Raw genomic sequence first — 15,000 nt, 5'->3', positions numbered from 1 at the left:
GATAATGGTGACATACAAATGAGAGACAGACTTTATAGATTAATAGAAATGATTTAAAGAACATTTGACAACTAAAGTAAAATGATAATAAAAGGAAATTAAATAACAGAAGGAAGAAAAATAAAAACAAAGAAATCGCCTGCAGGACAATCGACCATGAAGAGAGTGATGGAGCCAGAACCAAGGAGGAATTATAGACAGACGAGAAATAGATACAAAGGAAAACGAAGACATAAGAGCGAGAATATTAAGGTACAAAAGAGACAAAAACAAAGAAAGACAAACAAAGAAACACGGTAAATCACCTGTGAGAAGACGACAAAGAGGACGTCGTCGTCCTCGGACAGGCCGAGCGCCTGGGCCAGCCGTCGCCCTGGTTTCTGTTTGTAGGCGGCCTGGACCAGTCGGTACTCTACGCCATCTTTGGTGCAGCCCAGAGGAAACTCCACGTAGGAGTAGAACTCGGTGTCGTTGGAGCACATCCTGACGATCTTAGAGGTGAAGAACTTCTCTCCGCCGGCGTCCATCTGCGTCAGCTGCGTGTCCAGCTGCAGAGTCAGGAAGTAGACGTACGTGCGGCTGGAGAAGCCGTACACGTAGTAGATGTCGAAGGCCGGGTAGAGGGACAGAGTGTCTGACGGGATCTTGATCTGCGAGGAGACAAACTCGTCCTGGTAGACCAGCGAGAACATGTTGACGCTCTCCTCGTCCGCCACCAGCTTCCTGCTGGACAGCGTGGGGAAATATTCAGACTTTCCATCAATGGCGGCGCCGATGAACAGGCGGCTGCCGCCCTTCAGCGGCTTCTTCCTCTTTGGGTCGGCCGTCCAGTCGTCCTCACCAACGACCACGCCTGGAGAGGAGGAGGAGCACAGTCATGACAACTTCTTCAGGGGTCGAGCAAATGAGACATCACATCACAAAGAATGACGACAAAACCGCTGCAGCCGAACGAGATTACAGAGGAAAAATCATCAAGTGCAAAGTGGAGGCAGAAACACTCGGTGTGCTTCGTCATGCTGGATGCCATTTTGTGCCGGCTCCTGCCTGTGAACTGGACTCAGTCCAACAGGCCTGACATGTTTGTTGGTGCGTACAGACGGAGCAGGATGCAGATGCTCCACATGGACCTTTGCAGCCTCGTATGTAGAAAGTATCATTTAGGTTAAAAGGTGAAGGTTTCTGTTGTTTTCTGTCCTGTTGTCTCTCAACAAGCACGTACACAGCGAGGTCGTCTTGCTGCGCAGCATCATTTAAACATCCAGCGTCCTACCAGCTGCACTGTTCAGGTTGTGAAGGGTTTTACCGGTCCGGTCCTGCAGAGCTGTTCTTGTATCAACAGCAGTAGTTTAAAATTATAATTATGTTTTCTTGATATTAACTAACTCTATCACAGCACTATTAGCGACATCTGATCAGAGAAATCCTTCCTGTGTGGTCGTCAGCCGACACGCTGCAGACACTGAGGCGTGTTGTGTGTGGTTATCAATCATCTGCTTGTTTTGTCACAACAGTCGTCATTCAGTTTTTTTTTGTTCAAACTAAAAACTACGGCAGCGTATTTAGAATAGAAACCTGCAAAAACATTTTGACACCCTGACACATGATTGGCACCTGCAGGCTGAAGTGCTTTTTCCAGCTTGTCAAGAACGAAGTCGAGAGGAAACACGAGAGCTTTGTTTTTTCTTTTTGGCGTCAAAATTACTGAAACTGTGACACGATACGAGAACGAGATCTGCTGAACGTCTCTGAATTTAAATCCTGCAGTGGAGCCGACAGCTGCCTGAACAACATGCAGCTGTGTACTTATACACTGAGACCAGCATGAACATGAAGTATTCCTACTGTGGATTTAACAATAATACCACATTTTTAACGAGACTGACTGAAACTGAACTGATCAGACAACAAAGTCAGAACGTTCTGAGATCGTCTGTCAGTTAATTTCTGGTCGTACGTGATGTTTCCAACAGATTAGCTGCCTGTACTGAAACAAACATTCATCTTCTCACCTGACTGAAAGAAGATGAGCTAGTTAGCTAGACAACAGTTAGCTTCTGTGACCTCACCTGTGTTTAACGTTAGCCTGTGTTAGCCTGTGTTAGCTTGTGTTAGCCTGTGCAGCTGGTTTGTTCTTCAGTTTTTTTCTACACTTTCTACATCTACGTTCAGGTGTGTCTGACCCCGCCCCCTCCACCTCAGCTTACCTGCCATCCCATCAGCCTCTCTGGCTCCAGACAGGTAGTGCTCTTTGCGGTGATGCGGCTCTCCCAGTTTGAAGAGATCCTCCAGCCTGAGGAACTGACAGACGCCCTGCCAGATCGACCCGCACGCCACCAGTCTGTTCCCGGTATAATCCACCAGTAACAGCTTGTTCACGTTATCTGACGACTCCAGGCTGAGGGCAGAGACACACAGACAGACAGACAGGTGGGTGTTAGACAGGAAGCACGCTGCCAGACAGGTGAGTGAGCAGGAAGACAGGTGAGAAGAAGAGTGAAGACACAGGACAGGTAACACAGTGAGACAGATGGACATATAAGGACAGACAGGTAAAGTAGTGAAAGACAGACTGGTGTAGACAGACAGACAGACAGACAGATACACACGTGTGGCTGATAGGCAGACAGACAGGTGTACACAGACAGACAGGTGTTTCAGACAGACCGGTGAGCGCAGGCCCTGACGCTGGGCGGAGGGTAACACTTGGCGTTGTCCTCCACAGGTCCGGTCATGTGACTCCTCAGCTCCGTCAGATTGGCCGACAGCTTCAGCACTCGGTTGACGGCGCCGACGAACACCTCACCTGTCCTCCGGTGGACCGTCAGGTGGGTGAGGGAGGAGTCGAAGGCTCGGTACACCGCCCGGCCCGACGCCGCGGAGGGAGGGGGAGGAACAGCCGGGGCGGAGAGGAGGGGGGAGGAGAGGAGGAGGAGGGAGAGCAGGAGGAAGAGGAGGAGAGGAGAGGAAGAGGAGGAGGAGGAGGAGGAGGAGGGGAGCATGGTGGATAGAAAGAGGAGGAGGAGGAGAGGACGGAGGGATGGAGGAGGAGAGGAGGGGAGGAGGAGGAGGAGGAGGAGGAGAGAAGAGCTGGCTGCAGGTCTGATGAAGAGTCAGCTTCACTGGAGCATGACTGAGAGAGGGAGGGGGGAGAGAGAGGGGGAGAGAGGGAGACGTCAGCTACAGGAGCCTGTCAGGGACATTTCAAAATACACACTAGTTACACTCTGTGGCCAAAAGTAGGTGGACAGTGCTGCGAATATCGTGATGTGACATGGACTGACAGGTGATTGGACAGTTCTGATGATGTCATCCTGCATCATCAGCTTCACATCAACCAACAGAGGAAACTGACTGACAGCAGGTGAGTCTGCAGGTGGAGCAGCAGGTGAGTCTGCAGGTGGAGCAGCAGGTGGAGCAGCAGGTGGAGCAGCACTGTGGATGCTTACTAGAGCTGTGCTGATAGATTAATTGACAACTACTTAATTATTCCCTGACTAATTTAAAAATCAAACAATCACTCAAACAAAAACCCGGGTCTGACCCGCACCGCAGTTTGACAGAACCGAACAGAACAGGTGGGAGGTGTGTGGATGAACAAACTGTCTGAACTGTGTTTGTCAGGTTCCTCTGATCCTTCAGCTCCGGTCTGATGAGGAGCTTTACAACCTGGAGTTATTTACAAGAAGCTCTCTGACACACACGATCCTCTGATAGCAGTGAGTGCAGAGATTAGCTGTGTGTGTGTGTGTGTGTGTGTGTGTGTGTGTGTGTGTGTGTGTGTGTGTGTGTGTCAGATAGAGTTATTGATCTGTTTCCGTCTGTCTTCTCACTGATTCTCTCATAAAGCTTCAGCAGCTCCAGTAACACTGAGCTCGATGGAAACTTCACTCTCATCCTGGCGGCCATTTCTACTCTGTTTACGTTTGACTGACAGCTCTGATTACACACACACACACACACACACACACACACACACACACACACACACACACACACACACACACACACACACACACACACACACACACACACACACACACACACACACACACACACACACACCATATATAATGTTTTCCTCTGAATCGTCACTCGACACTAAAACCACCGACCACTTTAATCTCAGACGCGTCATGAACGAGACAAAATGGAGGATTTTCTTCCTCCAGCTGAACGTTTCTGTCGTCAGCTGCATGTTTCTACCATCAGACCACCGATCACAGTGAAGGTCCTCCTCTGCCTGTCACTTCATGGAGGTGTTACAGGCTCACAGTGTGTGTGACCAGCAGCTCATTCAGGAGAAGCCACACCAACTTGTTAACACTCAACACAGAAAGATGAGCTGGTTCGTTTAAAACAAGATTTACTACAAGTGAGCAGGAGAGAAACCATCACAGAGGACATGTGTCCCCCTGTGAGGACGAGCCTGAAGCTTTTCCTCTTAGTTCCTGAGATGGTAACAAAAGCTAACTGCTAACCAAGGCTAACAGTGTGTGTGATGAGACTAAAGCAGCTGAGAGAAGCAGATGTAAACTCACATGTTCAACCAGCTAACAGGTCACATGACGCAGCTGTCAGAGCCTCGAGGACGTCTGCTTCACCTCAGCCTGAACGACGTGACGGGCAGCAAACTGCCGACCCGCTGATCCTCAGCCCAACATCTGGACGGAGGGTTGAATTTATTAATATTAGCGACAGCCCTGATGTGTCGTCACAGACAAACTGCCCCGCGGTCACAGACAAACTGCCCCGCGGTCACAGACCAACTGTCCCGCCGTCACAGACAAACTGCCCCGCCGTCACAAACAAACTGCCCCGCCGTCACAGACAAACTGCCCCGCCGTCACAGACAAACTGCCCCGCCGTCGCAAACAAACTGCCCCGCCGTCACAGACAAACTGCCCCGCCGTCACAAACAAACTGCCCCGCCGTCACAGACAAACTGTCCCGCCGTCACAGACCAACTGTCCCGCCGTCACAGACAAACTGCCCCGCCGTCACAGACAAACTGTCCCGCCGTCACAGACCAACTGTCCCGCCGTCACAGACAAACTGCCCCGCCGTCACAGACAAACTGCCCCGCCGTCACAGACCAACTGTCCCGCCGTCACAAACAAACTGCCCCGCCGTCACAAACAAATTGCCCCGCCGTCACAGACAAACTGCCCCGCCGTCACAGACCAACTGTCCCGCCGTCACAGACAAACTGCCCCGCCGTTATAGACAAACTGCCCCGCCGTCACAGACAAACTGCCCCGCCGTCACAGACAAACTGTCCCGCCGTCACAGACCAACTGCCCCGCCGTGTTAATTACAGCCTCAGTGTTTAATTTACAGTCCAACAGCTAATAGCAGAGGCCTTCAGACAGGAGAGGAGGTCCGGGCTTCACTCAGCAGCTTCAGTAAATACATCTGAAGAAGAAACTAACGAATCCTCCACTCAGATCAACTCGTCAGGTGTTTCCAGTGGTGACGAGAACATCTGGATCAGCTCGTCTCCGCTAACGACAGCAGAAGAAGAGTCGACGCTCGTTTTCTGAATGGAGGGATAATAAAGTTTTTACTCCAGCTGAAGGGAGGTACAGTGAGCCGAGTCCAACAATTAACCCTGTGACACACACACACACACACACACACACACACACACACACACACACACACACACACACACACGCACACACAGAAACACAAAGAGGCAGTGAAAGATCAGCACATTAGTTAATTAGCCTGCTGAGCTGAGGGGAGACCAGAGAGAGGAGAGGTCGACAGATGGACCAGAGAGTGTGTGTGTGTGTGTGTGTGTGTGTGTGTGTGTGTGTGTGTGTGTGTGTGTGTGTGTGTGTGTGTGTGTGCAGACAACAGACAGCTGGGCAGACAGGAGACAGATAGAGTTTCTCTAACTGGACTACGATTTCACTGGACCATCCATCACCCTGCTGCACCACACACTTATTGTGTGTGTGTGTGTGTGTGTGTGTGTGTGTGTGTGTGTGTGTGTGTGTGTGTGTGTGTGACCTAACCAGTGCTAACATCGGATCCTCTGATGGTTGGTAAGCTAACTGCTAATTCGAGCTCATGTCGTGTTCGTGTCGTATCGTTCAGTCATTCAGAGAAATTAACAAACATTCAGTGCAGTTAAACACAAACTCAATGATGATGTGCACAAATTAAATGTTAATTATTGTGTCTCACACACACACACACACACACACACACGTACACACTGCCACTGTACAACTGGACGCCATTAATTAATACAAGTCAGAACCACCGAACTGAATCACACATCACACGACCAGCAGCTCCGTGTGTTAATGTCAGCAGCTGCTTTAGATTCAGTCCTCAGACGAACACGCTGTTTCAGTTTGTTTAAATGTCTTAATTTACTGTATCGACATATTTTTGACCCAAACGTCACCACACACACACACACTGACTCCTCCCCCTCCATCACCTCCATCTGCATCCGTCTCCCCCTCCTCCCCCTCCTCCCCCTCCTCACCCTCCTCCCCCTCCTCACCCTCCTCACCCTCCTCCCCCTCCTCACCCTCCTCTGTGACTGGGGCTCTGTGTGAATCTCAGGCTCCAGTAAACACACAACAAAGACACATTGTGCTGCAGCTTCCTGCAGGGTGGTCCGACAGAGAGACGGACGAGATGAGAGCTGGACACAGACGGAGGACGGACACAGTGAGACACGCGTAGAGACGACAAGACAAACCATCAGTCCATTCACCGATCAGCTGATCGTCTTGTATCGAGCGCTGTGGGTCAGACTGACGGAGGAGAGTGAAGACGTTTTAATACGTTCATCAAAAAGGACGAGAAGGACAAACTAGTCGATTTATGTTCTGATGACCTGACGTGCCGGATGGTTTGTTTCACAGAACGATCTGGAGAGGAGGCACTAGAACAAATACTGGTCAGGTGATTGGACGAACCATCTGTCTATCACAGCCAATCAGATGACCAGCAGGAGCGCCGCCACCAAATCAAACTCTTCCTGACCAGTTCTGATGTAACTGACGCTGCGGCAGCTACGCTAACCTCTCGCTGGTCGTTACGTCTAAGCCACGCCCACAGCTGACAGCAGCTCCTCAGAGGATGCTGATTGGTTGAACCTCTGTTTTCAGCCACAGCTGGATCCGTGAGCTCTCATCCAGCCGCCTCACAAAGACTAACGTTCAGACTGAAACGAGTCGTATCAGATATTCAGTCATGAAATGTGTGAACTGTGTTTGTGTTGTTGTTTTCTGTCCACGTCTGTCCGTCCTGAGAGACAGACTCCTCCCCCTCCTCTGTGGCTCTTCCTGATTGTGTTTGTGATTTCAGGCAATATAAATAAAACGGACTTGACGGGAAAGAGCTCAGATACAAGCAGCCTAAATGAGTTTCCTCCATCTGGACTCCGTCTGAGAGATACGACAGCTGAGGTGGTTCAGCATCTGATCAGGATCCTCCTGGGTGCCTCTCTTTGGAGATTTTCTGGGCAACTTGTTGGAGACCGCGGAGAGACCCGGACCACCACGGAGAGATTTATATTTAATCTGGCTTGGGAACGCCGCGGGATCCCCCAGGAAGAGCTGTGGAGAGGAGGTGTGGGCTACAACTCCCCGGTGACGGGCAGAAAATGGAAAAACAGATGAATCACTGATTTAAATTGATATCATGAGCAGCAGACCTCAGACCAGGAGCTTCGTGTTTCCTTTAACATGGAGGAGCCTCAGCACTCACTACAACACCACAGTCCCACTGACCTGCTGTCTGAAGTGTTGCAGCGGCTGCAGGAGCAGACAAACCTGTGACTCCATCCAGAGCGCCTGACGACTTCCTGTCTGAGAGAAACGTGCCAGTTCAAGCTGAAAGAGTCAAACTACAAACCGCTAACAGGACCGCTAACGTTAGCTGAGCTCAGCGTTTGTGTCCCGTCCCGACACCGGCCACGTTCGCCGCTGTTAGCGGTTACCTTAGCAACAAGTAAAGCCATCTGTTCGTCAGGAGACGGTCGGTCAGCATCACACAGCAGCCGGAGGACATCCCAAACTTCTGCTTAAACTATGATCCAGTTTCACCCAAAACCTGGAAGAAGGTTACAACTTCAGTGAAGCACTTTGTTCTGAGCTCCGTGCTGCTCACTCACCACTTAATGCTGAAGATTGATTGATGAGTGGATGAGATAAGATCAGATTTATTGATCCCTCGTCAGAGAAATTCAATTTGGCACAGCAGCAAAAAGGGAAGAAGCAGCGTGGAAAAAATAACAAGAAGCAGCAGCGAGAGGTAGAAAAATAAAAATCTACTTAGATAAATAGATACAGTCTGGCAGGAAGAGCTGGTCTGAGATCAGTTAGTTCAAGCTGACGTCAGCACACTAGATTTTGCTTTACAGGGAGAAAACATGACTGATGATGTAAAAATGCAAATAAATAGATTTTTTAAATCATTTTTTGGCTCATGTTGTTAAACAGGTGCACAATGTGACCTGACAGGGTTAAAAAAAGGCATTTTTAATTTTAACTCGACTTTAAATGTTGTTTTATGTGTGATAAAATATAAAATCACTGTTTTATCCTGTGTTAGATTGTTGCCACAGATTTGTGCCTTTAAACTTCAAACTAAGAGGTTTTCCTGTTAAAACTGAGCCGTGAATCCGTCGCGTCGCTGAAACAATAACTGAGCTCTAATTTCATCCGGCTGTTGTGTCACTTCCTGTAATTACATGAACACAGTGAGTCGAGCTCCACTGTGCGCTTTAATACGTCCACTTTCATTTTACTGCGTCTCCCTCTGTAATTACAAACCGCTGTAAACTGTCTCACTGTGCTATTACCAGCTACACGCTAACACGCTAACACCCCGTCCTGTCAGTTCACTGTCCGTCTGTAAATCTGAGCTTCATCCTGCTCGCTCTCTCTCTCTCTCTCTCTCTGGAGGAAACCAAACTGCTGCCTCCATCAGGCCGAGGAACAGGAGGGAAGAAGAGGAGGGGGTGACGGAGGGGAGGTGCTCCAGGGACGCTGGAGGTCAGGCACAGCTGGGGGTGCTGAGAGGTCAGTGTGAATAGTGACGTGGTAGTACATGGTGCACAACATTCATGTTTAATGTATTAATTTGAATGGCGAGGATAATTATATGTAATAGTTACCACAGGTCAAAGCAGCTGTAGTCAACAACAGGAGGAGATGAAGAGAAAGTCACCAGACTCCATTAGAAAATCACTCAATTTAGTGAGTTGTTGAGTTCAGAGAGACTTTATAAACTGAGTGAAACGCTGTCTCTGACTAATCTTCATTATTTGGGCCTTCTTGTAAGTTCAGCCAAAGATAAACAGGCAGTTACTTCTTTCCTTGTATTAAAACATTGTGTCTGATAGACGCTTCATGGAGGAGAGCAATGAGGCTTCATGATTACAGACAGGTTTTATATCACGTCACTCATCTGATGGTTCTTATAAAGCTTCGTTTGAGAGGATGCTGCAGCAGCTCTACTCCCTGTGTCTGACGTTAAAACACCTGAAGAGTTTTCAGTGTAGAGTTTATTAAAACTAACATGAAACTCTCTTCTGTCAGCTCTGCAGTACAACAACATGCCACATTTCCATTAGCTTAGCATAAAGACTGGGGCCAGGGGGAACAGTTAGCCTGGCTCCGTCCAGCGGTAACAGAAAGTTCAGTGATGACTCGAGAAACCGTCTTTCTTCCATCGGACGGTGATTATCAGGATGTCGTTGATGTTAGCAACCGGCTCCATGGCAACAACCGAGACATAACTGCTCCATTAGCGCTGTGTGTGTGTGTGTGTGTGTGTGTGTGTGTGTGTGTGTGTCTCAGACCACACACGCTGCATCCTCCATCATCAGTCTATCAAACTGTTATTTCATTAGAGGGAAACACTGTTAATCACATGACTCTGTGATGGCCGAGGGTTTTGTGTTTAATGGATCAGCTGATGGAAACCAGACACGCTCGACATCCAAACAGCGGTTACAGCGGCGGCCATGTTGGCTCTGTAGGGCAGACTGCAGTTAAACAAACATCTGATGTTCGATATGTTCTGGTTGATGACGCGTTGTTTCTGTCAGCACTCTCACAGCCCGCCGGACCTTTCAGCCTCTTTTATCTCATTTCCTTATTATCACTTCCTGTCTGGTTCAGACTCTGGTTCAGTCATTCAATTTACGTTTCCGCCTGCTTTCAGTGTTTGCGTGGACGCTGGCAGCCTTCAGCTTCCTTCAGAGGACTTCTGACTGTCGCACCAGGTAATTCTGTCAAGAACAGTACTGGACCGTCAGACTGAGCCGTGTTTCTACGATTGGAGAAATTCAAACTCGGTGAATAAACGAGCTGCTCTCAGAGGAGAACAAGGTCCCAGAGCACCGTCTGAAGCCAGAGAGGTGGCAGGGTCCGCCACATATAAACAGTAGTAACAGTATAAATGGTGTTCAGGTTGATTATTCAGTTTATTCAGTCATGAAAACAAAGAGAGTTTGTTTATTTAGTTTGTTTTTTAATTTCTTGTTTATAAATGTGACACAAAAAAACAAACAGCAGCAGGTCCGGCTCATAAACTGCAGTAAACAGAGCAGTTTATGAGCCGGACCGACTGTGTGAGTCCATAAAGGTACGATAAATAACTTTAATAATAAATAATAATAAATATCCAAATCTAATTCTGCCCTCGGCCCATTTTTTCCCATATTTTTGTTCTTTTTTTGTTGTTTGAAAAACAAATCCATTATTTACCAACAAATAATGGATCATTTTTAAATTTTCACATTTTGGGTTCTCAGCTGAATATCAGATGAATTAATGACACACAAACTACAGACTGCTCCTTTAAAGGTCTTTCACCTTTCAGACCGGTTCTGTTCCTTCATCACCTGATGTTTCGGACTCAAAACAAACAGAGCCGTAAACGTACGAGGACCGTCAGGAAGCTCATTCATCAGACGGTCCAGGTGACCTCTGACCCGTCTGCACATCAGCGCTGCGCTGACCGGCACCGACAGCCGAGTCACGCTGCGTTTCACTGCACTGAAGCTGAATGCGTCTCCTCCGGGGTCGTAAAGGGAGAACAAACTAAACACTGATTGGTTCTGTTAGCTGAGGCGGCGCTGGACTAAAGACGAGCAGAGAAACGGGTCGAGGACGAGACGCTGTGTGAAGACGATGTGTGTGTGAGCAGCACGAGCTCATGAACACTAATGGATGTCAGTGTGTGGGCTGAGCTCATGAGGAGGATTAACTCAGAGCTGATGTTTAATACTTTAAATATTTTAATGGAGCTCGTCGTGTAAACAGGTGCTGTTAGAAATACAACAGGACTCCACGTCAGAACCAACACCGAGGACTCCACTAGTACAAATACTCTGTTACTGTCCTTCAGTACATGTCTCAGGTATCTGTCCTGTACCTGAGTATCTCTGAGACTTTCCCTCTCTACATCTGAACACAAACATCTGAACTTTCTCCTCCTCACAGCTTCAAACAGCCTCGTTACTTTAGTTTGATGCATCTGAGGTGAATTATGGATTATTGTTATTTCCCAACATCACCAGACTGATGTCGACCTATCAGAGCACATCACGCACGGCAGACGCAGCGAGACGAAACAAAGACGTAAAAGACGTGAACAGACAGAGAGGGAGGCTGAATGGGGAGAAAAGGCGTGTTAGTGTCTCGTATCTGCAGAGAGTTTCTTATTTTCTCTCTTTGTTGCTGCTCGGGACGCTTTACCAACCCAACATGTGGCTGTTTGACGTCCTGGGAATGAGACTCAACTATCAACTATCTTTGTGGTGCGTTCAGGAACAGCTGGGACAAATCCTGCTGACTCTACCTTTAACTTTAATAGTCTTTGAATTATATTAATATGACGTGAGCTTCAGTTAGCTTTGACCACAAATGTCCTTCAGAGGGAGACTTTTTACTCTGATACTCTGAGTACATGTCAGAGCCTGTACTCGATTACTTTCACTGGAGTAAACAAGCTGAATCAGTACTTCTACTTTTACCAGAGTCTGTCACAAGTCTCTGAACGTCTCCTGGAGGACAGACTGAGGACTCTGCAGAGTCAGGCTGATCTGAAGCATTAAAACAGTTTGTAACTTCACTGAAGTATGAAGGTCGTCAGCAGGAGGAGCTTTAAGCATCTGTGATGAAGAAACTGTGTCGTGACCTTCGTTTTTCAACCTTTTCAGAACTTTATGGTTCAGTTCTGGACTCTGTCTCTCAGGCTGCAGCAGGGTGGGGCTGTGAGGAGGCTCCTGACAGTAATACTGTCCAGAGAGGAGCTGCTGAAGGGAGCCTGGGACCAGAGGGAGAGCCCGGTTATCTACAACACTTTCTATTTCTGATTTACATTTTTATCCATTGAGTAATTTTAAATAAAGTGGCAGAAGAAACGCTGGAGATCCAGAGTGGAGCTTCAGGTAAACATTCACTGTCTGTATCAAAGCATTCCAGCAGGTTACAGCCGGACGCTGTGATTGGCTGCCACCGACACCAGAGCTCGACTAATGAATTACATTAAGGAGGAGAAGAGAAGAGAGGTAAAACCAGACACACAACACAGACACACAACACAGAGACACAGCACACAGACACACAACACAGACACACAACACAGACACACAACACAGACACACAACACACAGAGACACAACACAGAGACACAACAGAGAGACACAACAGAGTGTGTCAGTGAGCAGATGCTTCAGTCCTGACGATGGATCTGAGGCGACTCTTCGTGTTCGTCACGAGAGCTTAAATATTTTGTCTTCTTTTAAAAATACATTTTTCAGAACATCTTTGTTATTTGTCATGAAAACAGAAGCTGCGAGTCACATCGCTAGCAGGTCGCTAGCAGGTCGTTAGCAGCAGTTAGCAGGTCGCTAGCAGGTCGTAAGCAGGTCGCTAGCAGGTCGCTAGCAGGTCGTAAGCAGGTCGCTAGCAGCAGTTAGCTTCATCTTCCTGTTGGTCAAAGAGTTGTTGGCACTTTACGTTTTATTACTAAGATGTTTATCGTACAGCTGTTATGAGAAGACGACGGGACCTCGGCAGCCATGTTTGTACCGACAGAACCAGATGTTTTCTGAAGAGACACCGGGACGTTTGTGGCAACAAAGACTTCTGGACCGCTCAAAGCCAAAACATGATCTTTGCTAACCTTTGTGCGCCTTAACTCAGCCAGACCATAAGCATCAGTGGATCAGCTGGATTAGCTGGATCAGTGGATCAGCTGGTGTCTCAACGATAACGACACCTCTTATAAATATATTTACTGAGATCAACTGATATCGGATCAATGAACTGACCGCTCAGAAAATCATCCAGCACCAGGAGATCTCTGCTGAAGGTAACAGTGATGTTCAGTAGGAGGACCCTGACGTTCTCTGTTTAATGGCTGCTGTTACATCACCGCCAGGGGGCGGGGCTAAAGAACAACATGCCTGCGAGCTCTGAGGTCTTAAAGCTCTGTGACTGTAGATGTGAATAACTTCTGCTCTGTGTGTTGATGTGGAAAAAAACTAAACGTGTGTGTGATTAATGAGCTGAAACAAGCAAAAACAGCGGTACGGTCCTTTAAACTTCACGCATTACAGGATTTTATCTCTCAGCTGAGACGGCGCCAGCTCAGGCGTCCACATCAGCTCCGTCCATCAGGTTCTGCTGAAGTTAAAACCCTTTTTTGTTTAAAGTCCGTGGAGCCGGCCGTCTGACTGCCGGCTTCATTAGCGTCTCATAAAACCCATTTACCTGACGCCGACACCGAGAACGCTACAGCAGCTATTTTAAAACGTGTGAAGTCCGTCCAGAGCGTGAAGCCCTGAACTCTGCTGCTGCCGCCGCTAACACACGAGGTTTCATGTTCACACCCATGTTCTGCACACACAGCACAAACACACAGCACAAACACACAGCAACACAACTGTTCAGACAGAAAACAGAGTGGTACCTCTGTCCCAGGAGAACGTCTCCGGTTCTTCTGTCACTTCCTCTAAATGTCATTTTTCAGGATGAGTTTGAACTTTTAAAAAAGATGTTTTATCCAATTAACTTCAACTCACGTAGACTTTGTGTTCCTGCTCAGAGAAACAGGACCGTTCTCACGATCAGTTATTAAAAATGAATTATTTACTCATCTGATAAATTAACTGTTTGGTCTGGAAATACTGAAAAACTCTGATGTGGAGCTCGCAGAGTTCAACATGAGGTCTTCACATGTTTTACTTTCTCCAGTCAACAGCTTTAAACTCCAAAAAAGATTCAGTTCACATTCATCAAGTCAGCAAATCTCATAAAAGTAACACCTGAGTGACCACCTGAGATCTGATGTCACTTCCTGCTCTGTCTGAAACAAACCCGTCCATCACTGGGACAAACAGACTCCATGTTTCTACTCAAAGACAGAAAGAAGTTCATGCAGAGCATTTGCTGAATTTACAAGAAGGAACAAATAAGACAGAATCAGTCAGAAATTAAATTAGCTGATTTGTTAAGGGAGTCTGGTGACTTTCTCCACTGATCCTCTCGCTCACGTTCTGCCTTTCCGAACACGTTGCGATCGTTGAAGCTAAATATTTGTCAGGAGCAGCTCTCGGCTGTGTCACAGTCAGACTGGGACACACTCCACTTCATCTTCAATGGTTTAAAAGCTTCAAACAGAGACGGTGAGAGCACAAAGTTTGTGTGAGAGTCCAAACCGACCGACAGTCTCCCCGTCTCCACTGACATCATCTTTACGTGTCATTTACTACTAATCACATGTACTTTACGTTCCTGTGGACCGCTGAACACAACACGCCGCTGTGTTTGAGACCTGTGAACGTGTTCAAACAGTCCAGAGGAACCAACCTGAACACTGACGCTTGTTCTGGAGTCAGTGTGGGAGCTGAGCGCAAACATGTAGAGAGAAAAAACTGTGTTATGGTCCTTTAAAGGCTGGAAAGAGCAGCCATGTTGGACTCCACCCTGACACACACACACACACACACAC

The 15,000-nt window shown here is 47.8% G+C and overlaps 1 protein-coding gene across 1 annotated transcript in view; it reads right to left on the bottom strand.

Moving 5' to 3' along the window:
• Positions 1–15,000, bottom strand: part of LOC311254099 (plexin A3-like) — a gene marked incomplete at its 3' end in the record, with an annotated part of 29,359 nt that overhangs the window by 5,456 nt on the left and 8,903 nt on the right. The window contains exons 2-4 of the mRNA XM_084384506.1: positions 2,668–3,133; positions 2,208–2,398; positions 306–853 (exon numbers count right to left, since the gene is read on the bottom strand). Coding sequence (XP_084240632.1) covers positions 306–853; positions 2,208–2,398; positions 2,668–3,002 — 1,074 coding nt within the window. The remainder of the gene's footprint in view (positions 1–305; positions 854–2,207; positions 2,399–2,667; positions 3,134–15,000) is intronic.

Source organism: Pagrus pagrus (assembly GCF_965226575.1).
Source record: "Pagrus pagrus genome assembly, contig: HAP1_SCAFFOLD_320, whole genome shotgun sequence".
NCBI classification, from domain to species: Eukaryota; Metazoa; Chordata; class Actinopteri; order Spariformes; family Sparidae; genus Pagrus; species Pagrus pagrus.
The sequence above is the reverse complement of the archived record's forward strand: the minus strand, read 5'-3'. Positions and strand labels throughout refer to the sequence as shown.